Source organism: Polistes fuscatus, unplaced genomic scaffold (assembly GCF_010416935.1).
Source record: "Polistes fuscatus isolate 324 unplaced genomic scaffold, CU_Pfus_HIC Scaffold23, whole genome shotgun sequence".
Taxonomy (NCBI): Eukaryota; Metazoa; Arthropoda; class Insecta; order Hymenoptera; family Vespidae; genus Polistes; species Polistes fuscatus.
Window position 1 is genome coordinate 153,380 of NW_025113100.1, and position 12,852 is coordinate 166,231.

The 12,852-nt window shown below is 31.6% G+C and overlaps 1 protein-coding gene and 1 long non-coding RNA gene across 5 annotated transcripts in view; both read right to left on the reverse strand.

Annotated features, from left to right (window-relative positions):
* Nucleotides 1-4: 4 nt before the first annotated feature.
* Nucleotides 5-1,837, reverse strand: LOC122518109. Its single transcript, XR_006303980.1, has 4 exons — nt 1,088-1,837; nt 613-1,013; nt 379-472; nt 5-34 (listed from the first exon to the last, which is right to left on the reverse strand). It is a non-coding gene; the product is annotated as an uncharacterized LOC122518109 (long non-coding RNA).
* A 4,633-nt stretch (nt 1,838-6,470) lies between these two features.
* LOC122518214 (disco-interacting protein 2) overlaps nt 6,471-12,852 on the reverse strand; it is a 33,850-nt gene continuing 27,468 nt past the window's right edge. For 3 of the 4 annotated variants that reach the window (XM_043636991.1, XM_043636989.1, XM_043636992.1), the window contains 10 exons: nt 12,285-12,621; nt 11,385-12,198; nt 10,831-11,261; nt 10,491-10,722; nt 9,172-9,302; nt 8,694-9,080; nt 8,267-8,602; nt 7,889-8,185; nt 7,243-7,799; nt 6,471-7,122 (listed from right to left, as the gene is read on the reverse strand). In XM_043636991.1, the coding sequence (XP_043492926.1) occupies nt 6,870-7,122; nt 7,243-7,799; nt 7,889-8,185; nt 8,267-8,602; nt 8,694-9,080; nt 9,172-9,302; nt 10,491-10,722; nt 10,831-11,261; nt 11,385-12,198; nt 12,285-12,621 (3,775 nt within the window). In that variant the 3' untranslated portion in view covers nt 6,471-6,869. The remainder of the gene's footprint in view (nt 7,123-7,242; nt 7,800-7,888; nt 8,186-8,266; nt 8,603-8,693; nt 9,081-9,171; nt 9,303-10,490; nt 10,723-10,830; nt 11,262-11,384; nt 12,199-12,284; nt 12,622-12,852) is intronic. The other variant, XM_043636993.1, reaches the window with a different exon arrangement.

Here is a 12,852-nt window from a genome sequence, read left to right on the forward strand (position 1 = left end):
TTTCTTCATATACATTCGATTGTATTGATCGTTACTACACATAAATAAAAAGTAAATACGTATGTTAGAAAATAAACTCTTACAAATAAAAAACATAGTATGATAATGTATTGGGTGTTACTTTTTTGTTGATGTGTATTGTTTTGTATTTTTAAAGATAGACTTTTACTTATTTGTATGTGTCTTTATATTGATTCTTTGATTGAAATTATTTTAGAAAATAATTATCAAATGTAATTTTGAATGTTTGATAAACTTAATAAAAATGTGTGTTCATATTAAAATAATACATCATATTATTCTTAAGAATTTAATAATACGTCGAGCATGAAAATGGTTTTTAAATCATTTCTGATAATGAAATAGATTATATTTTACTTGTGGGCTGTATTCTTTATGCGTTGCATAATATCTAGGCTGCATTGAGTGCATCCAAAGGTAGAGATAAGTTTATTAAGATGATTAGCATAACCTGAAAATATTGAAAAATATAATTAATATATAATACTGTGTTTATATATAATTATATATATTATAATTATTAAAATGTAATATATAAAATAAAGAATAGAATGAATGCATCTTAAATAAAATAAATAAATATTTTCTTACTTGAAAATTGTAATTGTTCTACACAAGCTTGTCGTCTCACGTAACCACCACGTTAGTCAAACTCGAAATGATATTTTATATATTAAATAAATCACAAATCAATTCTAAGTTTTCTATTAATTGTACACGTCTTTTTTAAATATTTTAAAAATAATAAATAGAATAAAGCATCGCACAGAAGAACACAATCTCGTATAGGAAAGAATTTTCGTTGCAGTTAACCTTAAAGACTGGACATGACATGACATCTCTAAAATTATTTAAATTAAAATAGTAACTTGTTACCTAATCGATAATGCAGTTCATTAACGCGAGATATTTTTATTTATCGACAGAAATTACGCAAATTTATTCCTTCATAGATGGCATAAAATGTCCATTTTTTTTAAATATGTAAGAGCCTAACAATAAATTAACTTGATGTTAATTAAACATTAAAATATTATACACAATTTTCTAAACACATTTTTCTTACCGATTACTATAATCGATTGCAAAGGGTAATAATTACTGCTTAATTAATTAGTAATCTTTTGACTTTGGTGTCCTGCCATCTTGAAATACTGTCAGAACGCCATTGTTACGCTAGTGAATCGCCATTAATACGCAAGTCGAGCACCAATAAAAAGCTAGGGGAGTGTCGATGACACGCTAGTGGAATGCAATTCATACGCTTATTGGTGGACTATATATTGATATGTATTCTAATAGAATAATCAATATAAATACTTATATTTCGTATAGGAAAATTAAAAAGTACTGATATTAGATGTGCAACAAAGATTATAATTAATATAAAGACTTGAATTTCTTACGGGATATTTTTGTTTTATTTATGTCGAACCATATGAGCCTCTGGGAGCATAAAAATTCAAAGATATCCAAAATAAGGAACACCCTAATATTCACGGTAATAATGGGACCTAAAAAGAAATACATTGATTGTAAAAATGTACATTACGTTTATTAATTAATTAATATGACGATTCGTAATGTGCGTCACGATGCACCTTACGAAATATCAAGTGAATTACAAACAGGCGCTAAAGATATAACGTATCTCCTAAACGGGGGGCGCCATTACGAATTGGTTAATTGTTGGGGTGTGGAGGGTAGAAGGGAGGGGAAGAAGGGAGGGAGAATAAATGAATTGTAAAAAAAGGAGAGAAATACGGAATACCGTCGTCAATTGCAATAATAATACTACTACTACTACTACTTATAATAATAATTAATAGCTAATTCGAATTTGTTTATATATATATCTATCTATATGCATATGTATAAACAAAAAAGATTGAAAAAAATCATCGTCGATAACGGATTTAGATATATATATATATTTATTATCGTAAGCTTCTATTTTTAATTTGTTCTTTTATTTTCGCCTTTCGTTCGTTTTTAAAAAGCCAGCCCGATTATAAAACAAACGATGAAAGACGATAAGAGAATAATTAAAGGGGTAGTTAGTTAGTATGTTAGACGACGAGGGTGGAGGTGGTTGGGGGATGATGATGATTACGTACGAGAAGGAATGACGAATACGCGAACGTCGTATTATAATTCATTATTTTCGATACAGGCATAGTGCTACACGGTTTCCTTTTAAATGACAGTGACCGTTACGTATTTATGTTATTTCATGATATTATTATTAATATTATTATTTTATTATTATTATTATTATTATTATTATTATTATTATTTATATATATATCTTATGTTATAATTATATTCATATTTATATGCATGTATATATAAATATATATACACATATATATTTATACATACATTATTATATACTTTAACGTAAAAACTATATTATAAATATATATATCGTAGAGCTTAGTAACTTCTAACGCGGGGAAAAAAGGGGGTAAGGGTTGTGATAGTATTTACACAGCCTTGGACCGTTGTTTTTTTTTTGTTTGTTCGCATGGTCCAGATTTTCCTGTTAAATTTTTCATTTGTTTAAATCTTCGCACGCTCTATTGAATGATGATGATAATAATAGAATTATATCGATAGATAATATAATGATAATTATTGATGACGATGATAACGGTGGTGGAGGAATCTTAAAGGGCTTAGCAAAGGGGAGGAGTAACTTGTTTTATCATTTTTTTTTTTTATTTCTTTAACCACAACCCCACCCCACCCACCCCCTCAAAGAAACTCGATTATTTCAACTTGTTATGTATATGGATGACGTTCGTTAATAAGTTGATTAATTGTTGATAACATCGTAGAATATTTATGCATCTTTCAATGTAGTAATTACTATAACTAGTGTTATTAACATTTATACATAGTATAACCAAGTTTCTCTCGTATGCATTTATGCACACGTTCACACTCCCCCTCCTAGCCTTATATTTTCTTTTTATTATTATTTTTTTTCTTTTTTTATTAAGCATTAAATCGTACTACAAACGAGAGCTCGATTATGGTTGTTTTTGTTGTTGATCGTGTATCGAAATATAAAAAAGGAATATAAAAAGTACGAAACGAACGCGCATGATTGTAATGATAGAATTACGAACAATAAATCAATCGTTCTAATTAATTTTCATTAATTAATTGTTATATGTTCGTTTGTTAATATGCACCGAAAATAAATCACTTATATATAGATCTTAATCGTACTGATATTAATTAATAAAATTATTTAATGTTTAATTCTATGTAAAAATAGTGTAGATGAATTAAGGATGAAAAGTGGGGTGGTGAGGGTGGTGAGGGGTGGGAGGGAGAGTTTAATCTGCTATCAACTAAAGTACGGCACTTCGAAGAAGAGATAATAATCGATCGCTACATTATTATTATTATTATAATAATATTATACAAGAAACATTATACTTTTTCTTTTTTCACCTGGTGCAATTGCATTTCAACTGATCGCGAGCTCACATGGCACGAATAATATACACATGTATTTATGTATATATGCATGTATTCATGTATCCTAATTAAAAACGAGATTTAATAATAATAATAATAATAATAAGAATAATATTAATTCATTCGTTCATATAAATCTTTTTCCATGGTTCGTTAGTTTGTTTCCTTAAAAAGACGAAGAAGCTTAAATGAGAATAACGTTAAACAAAAGAATTATTAATAATAAAAAAAAAAAAAGAGAAACGGAATAGATTTTAAAGCATTTGCTTTTCTGTTCGTATTTACAAAGCCATTTACGCGTCTGTTTATTGATATTATTAATAATAATTAACATCATTGTTTTATAAGACACGTGTATGTAGTAATTATATTGCACTGCTTCAAGCTACTCTTCGTAATTGTTAATAATTATTTTTGCTTCTTCATCTTCGATAACGATAACTTTGACAGGTGTTCGATCATCAAACATTAATTCCAGATAATAATTAATAATTAATAATAATATTTAAAAATAAAAAATATAAAATATAAGGAGAGAAACAAATGTTTAATCTTAAGTATTTCGTTATTCAATTACTATACTCTGGTCGGGGGGTGTGGGGGTGGTTACGAATTTGTATTTTTCTATTCATCTATTTATGTGTGTTGGTAAATATATATTTAAATATATATATATATTTATTAAGAATCGCGAGATACGTGTGTTTCAGAGACAATTTAATTAATTAATTAATTAATTAATTAATAATAATAATAATATAATACGAAATATATTCTCGAGCACGATAACGCGTTTTTGTTAACATGTAATTATACATGTTGTAGAATATATATATATATATCTATAATATATTATATATACCCCTTCATTTTTAAAATAAGAATATAAAATTATAAAACTATCAACAAATATACATACATTATTATTATATTACCTTATAAGAGAAGATAATAGATTTAAAAGAGACAAATTTTTAAAATATTTTTCTTAGGGGATGATTCCTTCCCTCCTGTTATATGACAGAACAAATTCTGATAATATACCGGGTGTGTCAGTCAACTTTTTTTTCTTTTTTGTGTTTTTTAGGGAATCTTTTTTCGATAAGAAAGAAAATTACATACTATTCGATTCTTGTATTGTTGTTATATAATACTAATTAAAAGAAGAAAAAGAAAATGCACTAGGTTTTAGATTCGTTTCTAATCCATCCCTCTGTTATTCTGCAGATTGTCCAAAATGTATTGTAGGCCCATGTGTATTGGAGAAATATTTTTCTTACAAAAAAAATTCTTGTGCAAAACTAAAACGCGAAGTCCGAGATTTTGTATCGTTGCTATCTCAGTTTTTCTTTCGATGGTTTATATTAAAACAAAATAAAACAAAATAAAAAGAAATAAAAGAGAATAATATATATATTTATATGTATTATTTAGAAAACAAAACATAAAAAAATAAACATAAATAAATTAATAAACGCAACACGATATACAATATTCGATTTTTTTTCCAGTATTTTTGTACACTATTCGTTTTCGTTATCGAAATGAATATTTGAGAGAATATTTCTTGGATTCTATTAATTATACATTATGACAGCAACGAATTTTAAATGTTCAACCAAATTAGATATCGAATATATCTAATAAAAATATTATTTTTTAAAAATAGCTGCCAAATGTATTATCATCTCGTTATTATTCTAAAAATCACGCGTTGGTTTCGTTATTAGGTATGTTTTTTTCTTCTTTTTCTGTTGTTTAATTTTAAACAGCACGCAATAAACTATTATTACTTATTATCTTATAAGTTTTAAGATTCGTCAATAGAAAAAGAAATCAACTTCCACGAAAAAGGAAAGAAAGGCAAAATTGATTTTAAAAATTATATGATGTGTCTGCCTCGTATACACTTATTCATATTATCTAATACAAATCCGATTAATAGTTTTATAAGAATGATGATTTATATCATCGTTAAACTATTACAAATCTAAAAATATATATATGTATATATATATCATATATGTATCACACTTTCAATGCAAAACGATACCTCACAATAAAGTTCATTGCGTGCTGTGTGTGTATGTGTGTGTGTGTGTCTGTAGATTCTTTTCTAATATAATAGTTAGTTAATTTTATAAAGATTGACTTTATATATATATATATATATACCACATAAAAAATTGTTAATATTGTGCGCAATTCAGCTTAATACAATCCCCATCAGCGTCAGTTATCATCATCATCATTTTCATTTTTCTTCTCATTCTTCTTTTCATTTCGTATTTATATTTTCTAAAGAATGATTATTATATTTGTGAATAATTTTTCTTGCCGTATCTTTTTTTTTTCTTTTTCTTTAATATATCGTATCGTGATACCTAATCGTTTATTAATAATAGAATGATAGCGAGCTATTTATAGAAGAATGCAAAAATTCGTAATTTTTTTTTGTATGCATGTACGTATATGCGATTGAGAGAAGAATAATATCTTTTGTTACTTTTGTAGTTTTCAATGAATGAGAAAATATATAAATTAAAAATAATAATATAAGAAGAACTAATTGTAATTATAATAATATTAATATATAATAGTAATAATAATAATAATAATAATAATAATAATAATAATAATATTGAAAATAATTTAGAGAAAGTTAAGTTCTCTCGTTGAAACTTATTTTCTAAACGTTCGCTTGAATTCAGTCTATAAATATATATATTATATAGCGAAGTTACTATATTATCGCAGATATTAGTTGTACCAAGGTACAAGCGCTCACTATCCCTTCGAAAATCGTATATGGAAAGAAAAAAAAAGAAGAAAAAAAACAATATTTAATCATATTCGTTTATAATGTTGAATGATTGAACGATATTTTGTGAGAATAGAGATACCCGATTATTATAAAGAAGAACCAATCATCAAACTAACGGGAATATCATCATGGGTTTTTGTTTCGTTTGTGTGTGGCAGTCTAGAGTTGAAAAAATTTCGGAATATATCTTCCGTCCAGCGCATATTTTTTCTTTTATTCATATTATTTATATTTATATATAACGCTTGTCCCGTTAAAAATAAAAAATCTAAAATTGAGCGTACGATGATCACACACGCACACACGCAATACACACTGGGGGGAGTAGGGGGGGTTAGGGGTGTGATCATAATCGCGTCGTTACTATCATTGGTGGTCACGTGTCTTATAAGTTTAAAAAAATATTAACAATGGCAATATATAGATGTATTAAACTATGCGGACAAGCATTTGTTTTTTTTTCTTTTTTGTCAACTATGTCTTCTTCAACGTAAAATAATAATTCTATTATCCTGCTGATGATGATTAGCGTTCACATGTTATAGGCTACATAAATCGGGTCAAGTTGATCGGCAAGGAATCCATCGCGCAAATGCATCCGTTGTTTCTCACCTCTCGAATTGATTGGAACTACACCTGGATCAACTACTACTACTACACCTACTACCAAATGATGTTCTTCCAAAACAGCGCTAGTAACAAGTGCCACTAAATCGAGAGCTTCACTTTCACTTCCATCAAGCTCGACCACTACTACTAACAGATTAGTCCACGTAAACACGGCGCTGTGAAAACAAATATCAATCGTTTTATTTAATCATTTATTTATATTTAATTACGTGTTCGATAAAATATAATAAAATCAAATCAAATCAAATAAAAATGAAAACTTTGTATATACTGACCATTCGGCAATTTTCTTATGACACCTCATGACACTGTTTTCAATATCAATTGGATGATATCTCATGCCCCTAAGTAAAATGGCTTCGTCCAAAGCACCAACGACAAAAACAGCGTCATGTAATTCGGCATCACCGGGAACAAGATCGGCTTCCGATGCAGCAGAAGTATCACCGGGAACGTCACTAATAACAGACTGTTGAACGCTTTCAGTCCTTCTAAGGAAACCAAGATAGCCGGTCCTAGCGTAAACTTCATTTGTGTTTCCAGTTACGAGACGTGCATTGAAGTGATCGGCATAATCAGTCTCGTCCCCATAAATCGTAAAATAACCGCTTGCATTGTGCGCCGATTGTACCCAGATTTCTCCTAAATGCGAGTCGCCGCATTGACCTTTTGTTTCGGGATTTGCTATTATAACTTTGACACCGGGTAATAATTTTCCGGATTCCATTAAACAGAGTGAATGTGGGCTACCCCTTTCGACTAGGGATACACGGTCGTTACGTAATGCTCGTAGATCCACGTATACCGTTGATGGTTCCGGACTAGATGCACCCTTTTTTTGGATTTTTAAATTTTAATACAAATATTAATTAATGATTCTCTTTGATGAGATACTTGTAATTTTAAGATTATAGTATTTACCTGAAGACATATGGCAGTATTAACTCTACATCCAAACGACGTTGAGACAGCACGAGGACTTAATCCAAGAGCAGAGAACAATTTACTGAAGCTCGTAGTCAATGCTATTCGTGGTCGTTCTTCTGCAACTACTACGCAAGTCCTAACACATGCTAAACTAACGCCACGAGCTTTTAGAGCATGAACCGAGGAACCCAAGCCTTTAGTGCATAATTCCATAACACCGTAGGAGCAAAAAGTATCCCTTACTCTGGATTGACTAACAGCTGACAACCATAGAGCAGGATTTGCTTCAACCTTATAAAAATATAAGTTTTACATTGAATATATATATGAAAATAAAATGTTAAATATAAAGAGATGAGGGATGTGTTATACCTCGGATGGTGGTATTAAAATGGAATGATGTCCACTGTATATACTGCTTAAACACCATAGAGCAAATCCAAGACCGGAATAAGGATCTAAACAGAGAGCGATATGTCTTGAAGGATACAATTCGCATGCGAGTTTCATAGCACGGCATAAGGACGTTACTGCCGCGTGTGACATTTTAATTCCGGCCAACATGCCCGTAGTGGATACACTAAAATCCAAGTATGCCAACATTTCCGCAGTAGGTGCTCGATACATAACGGGAAGCTTTTTCTTTGGCATGTCATCCATATCAAGAATCGTCGGCCAAGTTTTAACTTCGATAACATTATTAGCTTCCTAATTAGAAAAAGAAAAAGAAAACAATTGAATTCCCATAATTTAAAGTGTGTCGTGTACGAATAACATTATCATGCTTTATTATCATTACCTTAGTCTTTAATAATTTCATGATATTTTGATTGGTCAATACGAGTACAGATTTACTGACATCAACGATCATGCGAACGGTTGGCAATGTTGTTTGCAAATTTTGAGGATGGGGGGGCCTGATCGTAACAGGTACAGCACCGACATAAAGACAACCATAAAAGGCGCATATCAAATCTGTCCCAGGTGGAAATATCAATGCTACGTGATCCCCTGTGTTTATTCTTCCACGATCCAATAAAAGATTCCCAATGCGTTCGGCTTTCTTGTGAAGTTGTAAACAGGACAATGAAGTAGCCACTGCTCCTTTTGCATTTAGGGATGTAAAGATTACGTGATCGGATGTGCTAACTGCACGCCAACGTAAAATCTCCGAGATGAATTGATACTATAAAATTATGATTAGATGAACAAAGATGAATTTAATAATAATAATCTTACAATTAGATGATAATAGATTAAAAAATTAATATGGAAACCTTCTTAGCATTATCACTGTCCTCGTCTAAAACACCCATGTCACGTCCTTGAGCAGATGCCAATCTATTTCCTTGAACGATGTTGCCAACCATTACGCTCGCCGGACCAACGTCTGCAACAGAATCCCCCGCTACACGCCCCCGCACCATTCCGTTAGTAAACCAACACAAACACTCAACCCGGTAAATGAGTAGCTCACACACTCTCCCCTGACTGAGGCCGGAAAATCAAAGCTAGGATCAAAGATTCGTTGCTGTTGAGCACCTAGAGTAACACGTTCTATTTTTCTGTGGTTGGAGAGCATTCCATTGAGGCAGCAGGAAACGTAGTTAAAACTGTTTGCTTATCAACCAATATAGTAAGTTAAAAATAGCGATGTGAAAATTAATATTACGTGTGATATAATATTAAAAACATGTGTAATGTTACTACTGTATAATGTAGTAGTAGTAGTAGTAGTAGTAATAATAATAATAGTAATAAGTATAATAAAATATATCGTGTCGTTTCATTCATCGAAGAAGCAAGCTATTTGTTACAAATCATAAAGTGATTAACGTTTATATATTTATTTCTTTTATGGTTTGAATTTTTCGCATCGCTATACGTGTTTGTACTATAGGTTCTGGACAATGCTACAGGATATTCGGAACTCAGCCAAAAGAAAGAAGGGCAACAAACTATAATAATACATGCAAAGCACAGATAATCAGGAATAAGTAAAAAAAAAAAAAGAAAAAAGTACATAATATGTACAGCAAATGAATGTTACGTTAGCAGAAAATCTGTGCCAGATAAAAAACGTTTGAAATTATTCATGAAAGCGCAGCAGCAGCCTTGTGGTGCCAATTAAAATAAAAAAAAAAAGGACTTGATCTGTGTGATCGCTTAAATATATATATATACGCATAGTATAATAAAAATAACAAAATAATTCTATCACTCATTCTCTCTCATTATTCACTCTTATAACACGTTACGCGAATGATTCAAAAAAACAATAGAATGTAATACTTTTTTTTCTTATAACGTAATACTTTAAACACCATCGCGTTTACGTTTAACAAATGTGTTCGTACACTTTATTCGCGTGTTTTTTTGAATCACTGCATGCGTCATTGTGATAAAGAAAAAGGAAAGAAACAAAAAAAAAAGAAAAAAGAAAAAGATTATGAGACATTGAAACTTGCCTATATAATACCTATGTTTTTTCATTAGTATATCCTCTACACTCTTTAGGTACAGCCGCTCGTGCGTTTGAACGCCTGCATTTGTTAAAGTATACAGCGTTTATTGCGTTATCCGATAAACCACTTACCCGAATGCACTTCACGCGGTTTTGGTAAGTTGGTAACACAAGTATGTGGGCAGAGCAGGACGTTAGCTGGATGTAGTGCACCTTCTAGAAAACGTCTTTTTGTTTCAGACAGGTGAATACCGCCAAGTGGTGTTTTTGGTAGATAATTAGGTGGTACTAATGCAAGACAATAAATTCCAACCGCGTGGATTGAATCAACTGCTTGCAAAACACGTGACATCCATTGGAAACTCTGAATAGTAATACAAATCAAGTCAAGACAAAGAGTGTCAATTCAAATCAAAATCAAATCAAACATCAAATGAAATTACAAATGATCAATACAAAATATTATTTTTACCTCTTCCTCGCTACAATCAGGCCGTTGTTCAGCAACGACGCATATCCTTTCGTCTCGCAAAACTCTAACACTGAATACAGCAATTCTACCACGATAAATAAATTTCATTGGTTCTACCGCTAATACGGTAGCTATTATATCGTCCGCATTATGTTTCCTTCCTGTCACCGTCATAAGACCATCGCGAGATCCGCAAACGAATACCAAACCACCAGGACCGAGAAATCCTAACAAACCCGATCGTGTATATTCCACGTCGCCTAATGGTGTACTATCCGCTTGTAACGGTGATACTTTGAAAGTATTATTAGTTAATCCTTGAAGTCCCCAATATTGACTACCAGTAGCAGCACTATGCACGCATATTTCACCAACCTCGTCGGTTTTACAAATATATGGCTTTCCTTCCATCTTAACTACCACTACGATACCTGTATAATAAAAAAAAGAAAAGAAAAGAAAAGAGAGAGAAAGAGAGAGAGAGAAAGAGAAAAAGGGAGTATTAAATATATAACATTAATAATATGATTAAAAATATATTAAAGATAACTTACTTCCTGGCATAACTTGACCACAATCTTGTAACGTAAGAGAAGTCAATGAATTTTCTTGATCTACCCTAACAACGCCATAACTTAATCCTGACATAGAAAGGACGCCACGTCCGGTAGCATTAACTCCTGCACGACCAGGTCTTCTGACAGATACCGTAAGAGCTTCGCTAGATGATGCACAAGGACATACGGCATCCGGTCTAAGACCCTTCGATTGAAACACGGAAAGAAATTGATCACAAGAAGATAGGGACCAAGGATTGGCACCGTCAGCGACTAGCAGCAACCTCAATGAGGATAATGATATATCCTTGTGATCTTTGGTTGCTAATAAACCCCAATGGAGATCTCGTGATTTAACTACTGCCACGCTGGCTCGATATTTCGTTATCATTTGCATCCAACTAGCTGGATTTACCTTCATCAAGGCATACGGTATAAATATAACGTGCATCCCATTTAATACGCTAGTCAGAGTGCTATGCCATAGACCAACTTCCCGTTTAAAATCTAACACACAAACGGCATTTTCTCCTTCGGTATAACCGCACGCTTGTGTTAGTGCACGACAATGAGCAAGCATAGCTGATCTCGTAACCGTAACACCCATCACCGATCCATCCTTCACTGTTGTATACTCGATGTACGCTGGCGTATCGTCGGTTAAACGGGGAGGTGGTAACCAATCTTTCGGAGTTTTACCTAAATGTTCTGTTACGAACCAATGCAATTTTGGCCAACCCTTGAATGCTACTACTTCACCAGCTGCTGTCTTTGGTAAACCTTTGAGACAAGCCTCGCTGGTTAGGGCAACCTGATACAATAATATCAAATCAATGAATAAATGATTGATTAATATTACATTATATTTAATTACACTTTATTTCATTTTATTTATACCTGAATTTCGCAACTACCGAGTAGAAAACCTATCTGTTGGGAACCTGCATCTCGACGTGTCAATGGTACTTCTATGGGTACAGGCACGATACCAGCTTGAAGACAACCATAAAATGCACACATGAAACTGATCGGATCGTTGTTAGGATATACCAATGCGATTCTATCTCCAGGCTTGAGACAACAATCCCCACCGCGACTTAGTGCCTTGTTTAATAATGTATATGCTATTTTATGGGAACGACTTAAAAGTTTTCCATATGTCAATGTGATACAGAGTTTCCCATTAGGATCTAATACGGTTGCAACAGGTGCTTTGTAACTTGCCGAGCCATACCTTGAACACAAAATTATATTTCATTATAATTATAGATCAATTATTTAATTAATTAAATGGTAACACTGATAACATTTAAACACACACATATATATACATACATACATATACTATTTAAAATAATCTCAATTCTTTATAAAACATATTCCATTGAACGGACGGATATGATTCATCTTCCTACTTTGATAATCATTGTAATAAGGAAATTATATTGAAATTGTATGTAGGAGA